Here is a 14,149-nt window from a genome sequence, read left to right as displayed (position 1 = left end):
AAAACAATAACAACAACAACAACAAAAACATGATAATCCCTGTGAACTACCTATGGGAGATATAAATTCTTGGCCAGCTTCTAACATATGCCAGTTATGATCAGATTTTACAAATGAATTTTTGTTTCAATAGGACACAGTTAAGAATCTAAATCTGGGGCTTAAGAGATTGTACAGCAGGTACACTGCCTTTGCACACAAATGACCTGGGTTCAATCCTGAGCATCCTGTATGGTCTCCCATACTTCACCAAGTGCTGAACCAAGTCAGCCTTGAGCACAGCTGGATGTGACTTTCTCCCATCCACCTCACTTCCAAGGTCAACCTTCTGTAAAGGAAACATTTTTCAAACATACTTTGGATTATTCACATATTGTCGTTTATTTGTAATTGTCATAGTTTTTCTCCTTCATCTTCTTTGAGTAAGATAGGTGGTTGTGGGAATTGAATTTAAGGGTCTTGAATGCAAAACTTCTGCTATATCACTAAGCTATATCCTGGCCCATATTGTCTTTAAAAATGGAAGATTTATATTTTGATTAAGTATGATTTTCCCCTAAGATTCTAAATGAATGAACTAGCTTCTTATAAATATGAACTGTATATAAACAGAGAATTTACTAACAGTTTAGTCTCTTCATATTAAAACTATGACAGTGACAAATTGTTGCTTGTATAAATGTTTTTATGCAGAAGTAGTTAATGGTTTGGGGGGACAGTGGAGAAATAGTAGTGGGGTTAAGGTGTTTTCCTGACATACAGCTAGCTCTAGTTAGATCCTGGCACAATATGATGCCTGAACATAGTAAGGAGTAAACCCTCTGCCAGGTGTTGAACCGAAAACATGAGAGAAAGTGAGAGAAAGAGCATGTGTGTGAGAGAGATACTAATGTGTTTATGATTGGGCTGATTGGGTTGAAGAAATCAAGAGGGGAAGTAAGAAGGGTAGTAGGCAGGGTTCTTGGGCACATGTGTGATGTAGAAGTGTGGTCTGTGTATATATCTAATCACAGAACCATTAGCACTGCAAACATGAAGCCCCAAACTACAACCAAATTAAAATTAGGCCTGTCAGGAGGCCCATGGGTGTGGGAGGGAGCCTGAGGAATGTGGGATTGGTGTTGGAACATTGTATGCCTGAAACTCAACTATGAATAATTGGCAAATTATGGTTACTTATTAAAATTTAATTAAAAGAGATATATGGTAGAAAAAAATAGTTTTTGCTTTCTTGTGGAAAGTGGTAAAGAGGACTGTGAATAAAACCATATTATGATCATTGTAGAAGTAAAAATACTTATTCTAAATTTGTACTTCCAAAGCTACTTTGTTATTCATTTCTCTTTAGTACTTAGATTATGGTTATTTCTCCATTATCTCTCATTGATATAAGTAAATTTTAGCAAAGCTTAGACCTTTAACATGCTTAGATTAGTCGAAAGAAATCATCTCATTCATCTGTTTGTACTTAGACATTGCAGCTGCACTAACAAGATTTTCTTATGGTTAAATAACAAAATAGCAAAATTTGTCTGAGTAAAGGCAAGGTTCCATTTACCAGATTCCATCTATTTCAAGTGAGCCAAGTAGACTTTCATAAATCAAGACATATAGTAACAATGAATGTCATATTCTCAAGTAAAATAATGCATTTTTCTTTCTGTATAGTTCTCTTGCAGCTAGCAAGTGATGCTTTACCCAATGACATGACCTTGGCTCTCTCTTACCTTCTCGCTTTACCACAGGTAAGTTTACCTTTACTGATGAGGGTCTTAAAAATGAACAAACTAAGAGTATAGACTAGGGGTTTTCACTAGTAAATTTCTATGTTTCACTTCCTTTGATTTTTCTTGACTCCTTAGGTACTACAGTCAGTCTTAGAGTAAATTCTGCAGTGCTAGCTGAAACGGTGATGTTTTTAAATCCACATTTACATGCATAGAAAAGACCGACCTTTATAGAGTCTGCTGAATTTTAATTTAGTTATAGAAAGCTGAGTTTGAGCTGGAAACATGAATCAAGATTCTGTAGTAATGGCTAGATATGTAAGAGCTTATGGTGATCATGTTCATTTCTTAGTAACTATGTTCGGAAATGTTCCCTTCTAGGTGCTAGATGCCAACCAGTGCTTTGAAAAGCAGTTCCACTCTGCTTTGTCTCTTCAGCTTGCAGCCTATTACTATAGTCTACAGATATATGCTCGATTGGCTCCCTGTTTCAAGGACAAGTGCCATCCTCTCTATAGGGTGAGTCGTCATGGTTTCTCTTTCTAATGAACAAAGTGAATTTTCAAAAATAGCTAAGTTTGTTTTTACCTCTTTGGAGGTAAAATTTTTGGGTTAGACCTCATTGTTTTTCCAGGCATATTATAAGGAACAGGTGGTAATATTCGAAAGTCTAAGTGATCTTTCTAATATTTATTGTGAATGCTGATTGTATTTTTCAACTTTTCTGTCATTTACTGTAATAAAGATCTTTGGAAAGGCTAAAATAGTAGAAGAGAATTTGTTTATTAATTCATTTCCAATAGAGGATGACTGTCTAATATAGGAAAAGTAGGTAATTATTTGCACAGTGCCACACTTTTATTATTGTCAATTTTTTATGTAATATGATTCATAATAATGTTTAGGATAAAGTTTCATGTAGACCATGTTTTCACACCACACCTTCTAACAGTATCCAACATGGTCCATCACAGTTTCTATGTTTCTTGTGTTTTCTTAGTAATGTGAGCAGATGAAATGTCCAGAAGCTTGCTTACTTGCTATTAACTTTTATGTAACTTGGTTGTTAATTTCTGAGTGAAAACACTCATTATAAAGTCCCAGATTATATGTGCCTTCTGTGATCACAAAGGCATTATACATAATGCTGGAATATCAGAACCCCTCTGCCAGTCAACTTATAAAGACCACTTTTACTTACTGTAATTAGGAAATGATCTTATTTTTTACTGTCATGTTTTAGAGAAGCTTCTAGATCAGCTTTAATCCACTATAAGTCCAGGGTTCAAGATTTTATAAAAGCAGAGTTCTTGCTTTTCCAAACTAAAGCAAATTGTAAAGAAGTGTTTTTGCTTTTGTTTTTTTAGTTCTAAGGTTCTTGCTACATTAGTCATAAAAGTATGCCTAGAAGCTTGTAGATTGCAAAATACACTTCATTTGTGGCAAAGTATGTTTCACTTATCAGTTTTTAATTAACAAGAGGAATAAAGAGTTTTGAACTATAACAGGTTACTTTCTCAAGATCATTTTTATTAGATGCATATTATTCTTAGGAATATTTTTATTGATAAATATTTTATTGATGAATACTTTTATTGATAAAATTTAGCCAAGAAACAAAAATATTTTATTTTTTGACTCAGTTTTATTACTTTATTTTAGGAATTTTGAGCTTTTGTTTCATTTTTTTTGTTTGTTTGTTTTTTGTTTTTGGGCCACACTCGTTTGACGCTCAGGGGTTACTCCAGGCTATGTGCTCAGAAATCGCCCCTGGCTTGGGGGGACCATATGGGACACCTGGGGATCCGTCCTACGCTAGCACTTGCAAGGCAGACACCTTACCTCTAGCGCCACCTTCCGGGCCCCTTGTTTCATAATTTTGCTTTATAAAGTTACTTTATACTGACAACTGGTCAACTAAAATTTCCTGCTGATCTATTAAAAGGTTGCCATAACTGCTCTTTGATGGAAAATAAGTTTTTCTTGAACTGAAACCAGCCTGGCTGTTGAAAACCACTGTTTTATTCTATTTTGTTTTATTTAATATTTCAATATTTTATATACAATTATTAAATAATTGACTTTTACCTACTGTATCGTGCCTTGTAATAATTTTCCTCCAGCAAATCAGTTGTATTCTTAAAATGTTCAATTGAAATTTCTAAGAAAATACATTTAAAATAAGATTAAAGTACTGTGTTGGGATCTCCTTCCATTCCTGTATGTAGGTACTTTAGATCATGCTGTGTACCTGACACTGTTCTTTACTTTTGATGAATAAATAGAATTAAAAGGCCATGTAGACAACCAGCTGATCTATCTGTAACCTTCGTCCATCTACCTGGTTACCTGAAGTGTGCTGCCCATCCTACAGAGCACTGGGGTGGGAGGATGAATACAGCATGCTGTGAACATGCTGTAACGTATGTGAATTTATCACTTAATAAAAAATTCATATAAGACAGTCAGATCAAAGGATGGGAAACAAGGCAAGTTAAAACTTTGAAGAAAAACAAAACACTTCCTTCAGAATCAAATTTTGACCTGTAATCTACAACTTCATTTTCTTTCAATTTTAATTAAAGTAAACCTCTTGGAGAAGAATACTTGTATAATGTGTATGGTTTTTATTTTTCTTGCATGCTCTAGTAAATTATAGTAAATGACTTTGCCCCAAGAATTGAAAGTCCCAAATCATGTCCTGTTTTTGAGAGAGGTTAATTAGGAGAGAACTATTAAATTCCATTTCAACTCATATTGTTGTCTTTTACATCCAATACTGCAGCAATTCAATAAGAAATTCCCTTTAAGGTTTCTAAGACTTAAAGCACACAGAGATGAAATAGAATATTTAAAGATAAGATTGGGATTTTTCTTTAAAGATAAGATAGCATTTAAATGTTAGTACTTAACATTTAAAGCTAGGCTTTCTTCTGTGTTCCAACACTTTTATTTCCAGGTAGTAGAACATATTGAGTATTTTATCTGTAGGTCTCATATTTTGCATGTTTTTTTTAAATTTTTTTTCAGTATTTATTGAGTGCCTCTTCTGAAAACTAATAAGGCTTCCTTTTTACCTCTTTTTTTTTTTTACCCTATTTTTTTTTTCTACTTTGTACTGCCATTATGTAATTGCTCTTCAGGATCATTGCTTTAAAAAGGAGTTGTTCTCTCTTATCAGGAAGAGAAGCCAAGTATAGTCCATGGAGCCCAGTGGTGATGGTAATGCCTCAGCATGGCATTTCTCACTGCTCAGATGCTTCAAACAGAAACATCTGTGCCCTCCAGTAGCAGTCAGAGAACACATGGCTAGGTTACAAGCCAGCTTGTTATCCAGGGACTTCTTGGCAACTCTGTGGAAAGTACTTAGTTATTAGTCTGAAAGCACTACAACACTTTAAGGCATCTCCCTGGTCCTGAGAAGGTGACTTTGGAAAAGAAAATGGAAAACAATAGTACTTTCCCAAGGAGATAATGTGGGTTAGAGCAATAACAGATGTTTATGGCACCTGTTCCATACACAGTGGTATTTTTTACAAATGAGTTTTTAGGTAGTTGTGAAATTTTACTGTATTCAATTCAAGGCTTAGAAAAGTGACTCTAGAAGAAAAGATATACATCTTTTCTCTATATAAACATATTTTCTTTTGTTTTTGTTTTTGTTTTTGGGTCACACCCGGCAGCACTCAGGGGTTACTCCTGGTTCTGTGCTCAGAAATCGTTCTTAGCAAAATTAATTAATTAATCAATTAATTAAAAAATTACTCTTGGCAAGCACGGGGGAACCATATGGGATGCCGGGATTCAATTGTCCATCTTGGATTGACTGCGTGCAAGGCAAATGCCCTACCACCGTGTTATCTCTCCTGTCCTATAGACATCTTTTCTAATGCCTGTGCCCAGGTCAGGTTTGATTGTGACTAAGTCAGATCTCTTCTGTGTGACTGAGAAACCATTAGGAAGGGTAGATGGGGACAGCTATAGGCAAGTTCTGGGTGTGTTTCTTGTAGTTGTCATTAGACAGTGGAAAAATTATTTCAGCCCTAAAAAGGCTTTGGCTATTACAGGTTCCATTTACATTTCTTCTTCTGCTGGATCCCTTGAGCAACCCAAGCTTATTTCACAGAAGAGAATTTTTCTTGATGAGATGGTCATCAGAGAGAATTGGTGGCCTTTTCAGATTGGCACTTGTAGAGTGGTTTCTATCTCTCAGTGCTCTGGATTTCACACTGTACCTGCTTTCTCCTTGCACGTTCTTTCCTCTAGCTCCAATTGTGTGTTGTCACTATATTTTGGGCCCTTGTGCTTTTTAACATGCAGTTCTGTTGGTACGTTTTCTTGTGCTCTGTCATGATCACCTGCTGTGACTACCTGGTAGAACTGCATGTGGCAGTTTAGAGAACCTTCGTGAATTGGTCAGTTCTTTTCACTGTCAAAATCCTGATGCTATGTCTCTGGAAGTGTGTGTTTTAGCTGCTAAGAGCTTTGAATTGAAAATTCTTTTTCACAACTCTGTCCCTGAGTCTTTCCCTCCTGTTTTCTCACCATATGCTGATAAGGCCACATGCCTACTATGTGCCTCCCTACTGTAAGTATGTTCCTGTCCCTCGTTGTCATTATAGAGGCACTGAGGACTGGAGTCCCACCTGTGTCAGAATCTGAAACCTTCACTAGTTACTGACTGATTGACTGACTGACTGACTAAGTGATTTACTCAGGGTATCTGAGCATGTCAAGAGTCATTTCATTTACTGGGGTTAGGACAATCTTCAGTCTTTAGTTTCTTGACTTTTTTATTAGTAAATGGAAATCTCTTTGTAGTTCCATACAAGTTTCACACTTCCATAAATGCACATAGCACACACTATAACTCCATTAAAATTCTAGTACCATGCACATTATTAACCATTTTTTTTATTAACTTTTTTTAACCACACTATCTCTTTTCCCTCTGGAAACTACCATTTTGTTATGAGAGTCTGAGGTTTTTCTTTTTTCTCCATTTGTGTGTGTGTTTGTGTGTGTTGTTCATTTGTTTGTGCTCTGTCTATATTTCATATATGTGTAAAATCATCTTGTATTTGTTTTTCTGACTTTCTTATCAGAATCATCTCCATCTTTCCCTGTTGTCACAAAAGGAAAATTTTATTATTTTTAAAAGTAACTAAATGATATTTCAGTTATTTAATGATGGACATTTAATATAAAGGAAATGAAAAACTTGGTATTCTGAATACTTCGTTAAACAGTTATCATTAGAAAAAAAGAGCCCAAAATACTTAGTGATAGCCCAAATCAGATACCGTATTAAATAATTATCTTTATGTTTTTTATGGTCATTTGTATTTATAACTTGTATAAATATTAATGAATAGGTTGAAAGAATGCATGTTTAAGAAAGAGGCCATTTTTTTTCTTTTAAAGTTTTAGAAATTTAAAGAACCATGATTTGCAGAGCTATTGCTAGTTGAGTTTTAGGCATAAAATAGTTCAACACCAGTCCCACTACTAGTATCAACACTCCATTACCAGTTGTTTCTGTACTTCATCATCCCCATGCCCCATGAAAGAGGTCAGTTTTTAAGAATTTTATTTTTTATTAAATCACTATGAATTACAAAGTTTCAAAGTTATTTGTGATTGAATTTCATGCCTGTGATGTTCCAACACCAGTGCCTTCACTAGCATCCGCTTTCCTCCATCAGTAACCTGGTTTTCCTTCAGAATCGCAGCTTGCATTTTTAAAAATTCTGCTTTATAATACTGTTTATAGTACTGCTGATTAGGTGTTATGCATATTACTTTTGGAGGAGGGTCACACCTGATGGTGCTCAGGGGTTATTCCTGGCTCTGTGCTCAGAAATTGCTCCTGGCAGGCACAGGGGACCATATGGGATGCTGGAATTTGAACCAACATCAGTCCTGGGTCGGCCACTTGCAAGGCAAACACCCTACCACTGTGCTATCTCTTTGGCCCCATGCATATTACTTTAAAAATAGGTCAGTCTTGGGGTTGGAGCTGTGGCACAAGAAATAAGGCATCTGCCTTGCCTGCGCTAGCTTAGGATGGATCACAGTTCGATACCCTGGTGTCCCATATGGTCTCCCAAGCCAGGAGCAATTTCTGAGTGCATAGCCAGGAGTAACCCCTGAGTGCCACTAGGTGTGTCTGGCCCAAACACCCTCAACCCCCAACATAGGTAAGTCTTGGTACAGTTATTGAATGATGTGTTGGATCTGTTACTGAAAGTAACAGTAATAAAGAGCTCTAATGCCAAATTATATTTATATATTGCACCTAGTGATACAGGACTGTAGAGAGCATAAGAGTGTATATATCTGTTTTGTTTTTTTGTTTTTTTTGTTTTTGTTTTTTTTTTGTTTGTTTGTTTTGGGCCATATCTGGTTGTACTTAGGTTTACTCCTATCACTGTGCTCAGGAATCATTCCTGGTGGACCCAAGAGACCATATGGGATGCCAGGGATTGAACCCAGGTTGGCTGTGTGCAAGGCAAGCATGCTACTCATTGTTCTAGTGCACCGGTTCTGCATATATCTTTTTTGAATTAGCTTTTATATATATATTCAGACATTTACTATGGAGTGAAATTATTGAATCATATGGTGGTTTAGTTTTTAGTTTATGATAATCATTTACTGATGTATATTCCACCAATGATGTACAAGTGTTAGCTTATACCTTATGTTATCAAAAACAAAGATCATCTCTGGTTGCTTTGTATCTATTTGTTTACAACTTGGTTTCAGCCAAAAAAAGATAGTTTTATATCTGAACCTGGGTGAGACAGGCTTAGAATAGTCTGAGCTATTTACCCTTACTATGTCCTTACTGCCCCACCTGAGAATGGTCTCTGTACTTAATAAAAACAGTTCTGGCTGGCAACTTGTGGGAGAGACGAGGTAGAAGACGGCCAGACTCTATGTTTTTACTCTTGCCTGATTTGGATTACTTCATACGTGACCTTGATTCAGACTCGTTCACCTGGGGTTAAAGATAACGGTGCATGGGGTGTTTTTACATACAAGTATTCTATTTTCAATAAACAACTTATTTCTAAGTGTTTTGGCATAGGCTGTTCTCATATTAGATCATACATCATTGCAATTTGTTTTATCCTAATTATAAATGGCATTAATTGTCTTTAATTATGTCTGCTGGTCTTCTGTATGTCTTCTTTGTAGAAGAGTATTTAGATCTTTGCATCTTTTTGATGGTTTCTTAGACATCGTTATTGAGTTGAGTTCTTTGTGTATTTTGTACATTAACTCCTCATCCAACATAAGATTTACAGGTATCTTTTCTCAAACCAAAAAGTTCCTGTTTGGACTTTAGTTTTGGTGTTTTGAGTTCAGACTTTTATATTTGAAGAAACCCAGTTATGAAGAAATCATGGATGTGATTTTTAAGTACATGCATTTCCTGACTCACTTCTTGAAGCTTTTCAGATTCTACCTATGCTTAAAGTAGCACTGCTGAGTTTGGAATTAAATTTGACAAACTCTTGATGAATCATCATGAAAATTTGTTTCAGTTTGTTGCCTACAAATAGCACTCAGTAAAGCTTAACTTGCACTCTATTGTCATCGTAAGGTGTTTCTACTTCAACAGCCCCTCGCATTTTCTGTTTTCACTGCTGTCACCCTGTGCTTTGGAAATGATAATTTAGATGGATTACTGAGTTTGAATATAAGTATTGATAAAGTTCAGGGGCTATTTCCGATAGGAAGCCTGTGCATCTTGCATGGGGCATCATCCTGAGCCAGCCAGCACAGGCTACAGAAACTCAGCAGCTATTCTCCACCTTCCTTTGAACAGTTATCTCACCTTCATTTTTCCTTTTGTGATCCATAGTGATGATTGGTAAAATTGGTCCCTTGAAGAGAATTTTCATTTTTAATATGTGTCCTGTATAATTTGGTCTTATGTTTAGAAAATAAAAACACACAGGTTCAATGTCATTTAAATGGTGAAAATGATACACTGGAGAGGAAGTTATTCTCTTTTGTGATCTTATGGAAATAGTTGATAGATCTGCACATTTAATTTTTATTTTCCCCAGAAAGGATATAATTCTGTAACTTTATATTGTATTATTATATTTATTTTGCATTATGTCATAACTTTATTTTTTATAGTCATATCTAACACTAACAATTATTGTAAAAACATTCAGAAGTGTGATCTTTCTAGTGTTAATTTTTTTTTTCACAGAATATAATCAGAAATGGAAATAGGTCCTTTAGTTTTATATGCCAAAGGAGCAAACCCAGCAGGGGATGAAATTCAAATCTTTATGGCAGACTATTTCTAAGATGCTGCTTTTTAAGCTACTAATTGAAAATACTAAGTAGCAAATTATCTCAAGTAAATAACAGCCCTGAAGGGTAGGCACACCACCTGTTTAAAACTTTCCCAACAATAATACCAAGAAATGGGGACCATTAAATCAGAATAGATTTATTGTCTCTACAAGTAAGCAGTAGATTAAGTCATCCTGCATTTTGTTGTCATGAATATTTATATGTTTTTTTAAAGGAGTTGACTATGTACTTTTTAAAAAAGAAATCATATTTTATCCCCTTCCTTTCTCTAAGAACTGCATTGTTAATTTTGAAGGAAAAATAGATTAGCTTTTTTTTTTTTTTTTGAATTTTTGGAGAGAGAATGGAGACAGATAAAGACAGAGATAGGGAGACAAATGAAACAACAGGATTAAGAATAGAGGAGAGAGAGAGAGAAAGAGAGACAGAAACAGAGACAGACAGAAATTCTAGAGTGAACCCTCTGCCTCCTGCATACAAGGCATGAGCTCTATCATGGAGTCATCCCTGGCCTTAGTTTTTCATGTTACAGTTCTTGAAGCCTGTGATGTTTTGTAGTATCACTTTGAATATTGAATATGAGAGAGCTTGAAGCTATCTGCAAAGTACTTCAAAGCTTCTTAAAGGCTAAAAGCTTTCATACCTACAGACCATGTCATTGAATTTCGGTGGAAGAGGGAAAGAACGGAATGTACTGTATAAATGAGTGACTTTCACTGTAATGCTGGGTGTGGAGCTTTAGTAGAGGGAGACCTGTTCAGTAGTAGCAGAAGGTACTGCTGTTGTGGAGAGCTGTTCCACCCCAGACTTACCCCACTTCCTCCTAGTGGGGTCGTGGTTCAGGATGCCTGAGTTGACATCTCTCAAACATGATTAGAAATTTCCTGTGCACATCACTGAGTTGTGATGAGGATCAACTGAAATAAAGTGTTATAAAACTTTAATGCTATTTCAGAATTAAACAGATTGAACTTGACCCAGGTTCAATATCCTATGTACCATATGGTTCCCTGAACACAGCCAGGAGTGATTTTTTTTTTTTTTTTTTTGGTTTTTGAACTACATCCAGCAGTGCTCAAGGGTTACTTCTGGCTCTGTGCTGAGAAATCACTCCTGGCAGGCTCAGAAGACCATGTGGGATGCGGGGATTGAACTTGGGTTCATCCCAGGTTGTCATGTGTGCAAGGCAAACACCCTACCTGCTGTGCTATCTCTGGCCTCAGGAGTGGTTCTTGACAGAGTCAGAAATAACCCCTAAGCATTGCTGGATATGGCCCCCAAAAGAAACAAAAACAAAATAAAAATAGTGTTTTTAGAGATAGAACTTAACAAGATATGTATCCATCTACTGTCATCAGTCTTTGAGGATTCTAAATTTTAATTTTGACAATGGAAAAATTGATGTGTGTTGGGGAGAATCAGTATTCCAGGTTCTTTGATTTCAATTCCTATTTTTCTTTATAATTAAATTTTCTTTTTCTTGGATGTTTTTGATACTTGTCTCTTTTGTTAGTATTATGTTTCATACAATAAAAATATTAAACATTTTATAAATATTTAATAATCTATAAGTCTGAAGATCTTAGAAGCCTATCATCAAAGATTTAATAGAATGCCAGAGATGTTTATATCAAGGAAATAAAAAGAAAGTGGTATTTTAAATCAGTTTAGACCTTTCCTAACTCTGGCCTCCTTTCCATCCTTGGCCTCTACCTATGCTTCCACAGTCTTACTGGTTTACTTCTTAGCTTATGCCCTGTCTCACTTTTTACATTTGCCACTTGAGGCCCCTTGGGGCTCTTCTTTTCTTCACAGGGGGCCAGTTAGCCTCTAGTTGAAAATGCTAGTTTAAACTTCGTTATAAAACTCTATTACCAAAAAAAACAAAAACAAAAACAAAAAAAGCAACTCTATTACCATAAGAAGAACAAAAATGAAAAAAGAAAACAAGATTTGGGGCCCAAGAGATAGATAGTACAGTGGACAGGTGTGTATTTTACACACAGGCGAACCCAGGTTTGATCCCTGCCACTCCAGCTGATCTCTTGAGCCTCACCAGGAATAATCTCTGAGTGAAAGCAAGGAGTCAGCCATGAGCACTATTGAGTGTGACCCAATAGAGAAGGCACCCCACCCAAATCCAAACAAATCAAAACCAAATCAAAACATAAAATGTAAGACTAAGACTTGGCTATAGCTCAAATCATTTGCCATATTGAACACTACCTTTTTATTTTCTATAGCTATTTGTATCTATACATTTATATGTGTGTGTATGTACATATAGGTATATATATATGTGTGTGTGTTATATATTTGGAATAGGAGGGAGAATGTCTGTGAAAGAGATTAGTCTTGAAGCAGTTGAAAATGATTGAATCTATAATCTTAAATTAATCATTTCTTAAAAAGCCCTAACATTTTATTTACATATATATTGGTCTGTATACATTTTTTTATACACTGGTCTTATCAAGAGTCTTATAGTTTTAAGAGATACTCTTTCCTGCCTGCCAACTATAAAAGGGTGTTTTTAGGAGATATTATCATGGGTGTAATAGTCTACACTTACCCTAAATAAATTGAATCAAGTTTCAAGTCTCTCTCTGTCTCTCTGTCTCTCTCTCTGACTCTCTCTGACTCTCTCTGACTCTCTCTCTCTCTCTCTCTCTCTCTCTCCTCGTTTTGGGGGCCACACCCATTTGATGCTCAGGGGTTACTCCTGGCTATGTGCTCAGAAATCACCCCTGGCTTGGGGAGAACATATGGGATGCTGGGGATCGAAATACAGTCTGTCCTAGGCTAGCAATTGCCTTACCTCTAGTGTCATCTCTCCTGCCCGAATCAAGTTTCTCATTTCCACCTATGTCTGAAAAATAGCTGGTACTAGTACACATTTACAGGATTATCAACATTAGGATAAGATTTAGTTCATGCATGGTTTATCACTGTGCCTCTTCCATACTGATACTAAGATACTGTGTTTTTAATTAAATACTACTTAGAAAAGTGAACATTTGTTACAAAAATATAAGATAAAATTTTGCAGCAGGTATAGTTTTTGTTAAGATGATAAAGTTGTTTAAACTTTGTAGGATTCTGCTATCAATATTCATTGGTCAGAATTATCTCCTCCTCTTCCTCAGTCTCCTCCATCTCTTCTTCCATTTTATCCTCTTTCTCCTCCTCTTCTTCTTCCTCTTCCTCTTCTTCCTTCTTTTTGTTCTCCCCTTCTTTCTTCTCGTCTTCCTACTCCTCATTCTCTTCCTCTTCATTCTCCTTCATCTTCTCTCCTCCCCCCACCCCCACATCCACAAACTCTGATCTTACACCTGGCTCTGCATTCAGAAACTATTCCTGGCATTACTTGGGGGACATATGGATGCTGGGATCAAACCCTTGTCAGCCATGTGTAAGACAAATGCCCTACCAGCTGCACTGTGCTCCAGCCCCCAGAATTATATTTTTAGTGTATTTATCCATTCTGAATCTTCAATAGAAACATAAAGGAGATGTGATGCAGAACTTTCTTAGTTCCACATCTGAAGGGATTTACACGGATTTATTTTATTTTCATGATTGATTCTTATGTATTCACAGGATTTTAGTCTTAGAAAGGTGATCATCTAGCTATAGCATTTTGGGTTTGTGATTATGTACAGTGTTTCTATTCAGCTGTCCTTTGTGAGTTGTTTCTATATCTTAGTCAATCACAGTTTTTTTTTAATCCTTCAGAGAAAGCTCTGAGCTCATTGTGCTTTTCTGTAGTAAAAGAGTACTTGAAAATATTTTACCCATGCTTCCAACAAACTGAGGAGAGTGTGCTTTCCTACACTTGTATAGTCAAAGGCTGAGATGTTAAATAACTTGCCCCAAATAATAACTCTATTAAGTGAAAATCATAAAAAAAAATAAAAGCCTTCATTTGCTTTGGTGATCAATGATTTGCTTGTAGATTTCAAAACTTGGCTAGAATAGCACCATGAAAGGAAAAGGGCCTCTCTCTACCCCACCCCATCTTGCCCAAGCCTGCTATCTTGGTCCATTTTCTCTTTTTCTCTCTACTAAGAGGCAGAAAT

The 14,149-nt window shown here is 36.0% G+C and overlaps 2 protein-coding genes across 2 annotated transcripts in view; one reads left to right on the top strand and one right to left on the bottom strand.

Annotated features, from left to right (window-relative positions):
• LRATD1 (LRAT domain containing 1) overlaps positions 1-14,149 on the bottom strand; it is an 836,105-nt gene that overhangs the window by 90,830 nt on the left and 731,126 nt on the right. The window lies entirely within an intron of this gene.
• Positions 1-14,149, top strand: part of NBAS (NBAS subunit of NRZ tethering complex) — a 384,560-nt gene that overhangs the window by 230,289 nt on the left and 140,122 nt on the right. The window contains exons 39-40 of the mRNA XM_049784877.1: positions 1,669-1,745; positions 2,109-2,246. Of these exons, the coding sequence (XP_049640834.1) occupies positions 1,669-1,745; positions 2,109-2,246 (215 nt within the window). The remainder of the gene's footprint in view (positions 1-1,668; positions 1,746-2,108; positions 2,247-14,149) is intronic.

The sequence above is a fragment of the Suncus etruscus genome, chromosome 12 (genome assembly GCF_024139225.1).
Source record: "Suncus etruscus isolate mSunEtr1 chromosome 12, mSunEtr1.pri.cur, whole genome shotgun sequence".
In the NCBI taxonomy this organism is placed as follows: Eukaryota; Metazoa; Chordata; class Mammalia; order Eulipotyphla; family Soricidae; genus Suncus; species Suncus etruscus.
The sequence above is the reverse complement of the archived record's forward strand: the minus strand, read 5'-3'. Positions and strand labels throughout refer to the sequence as shown.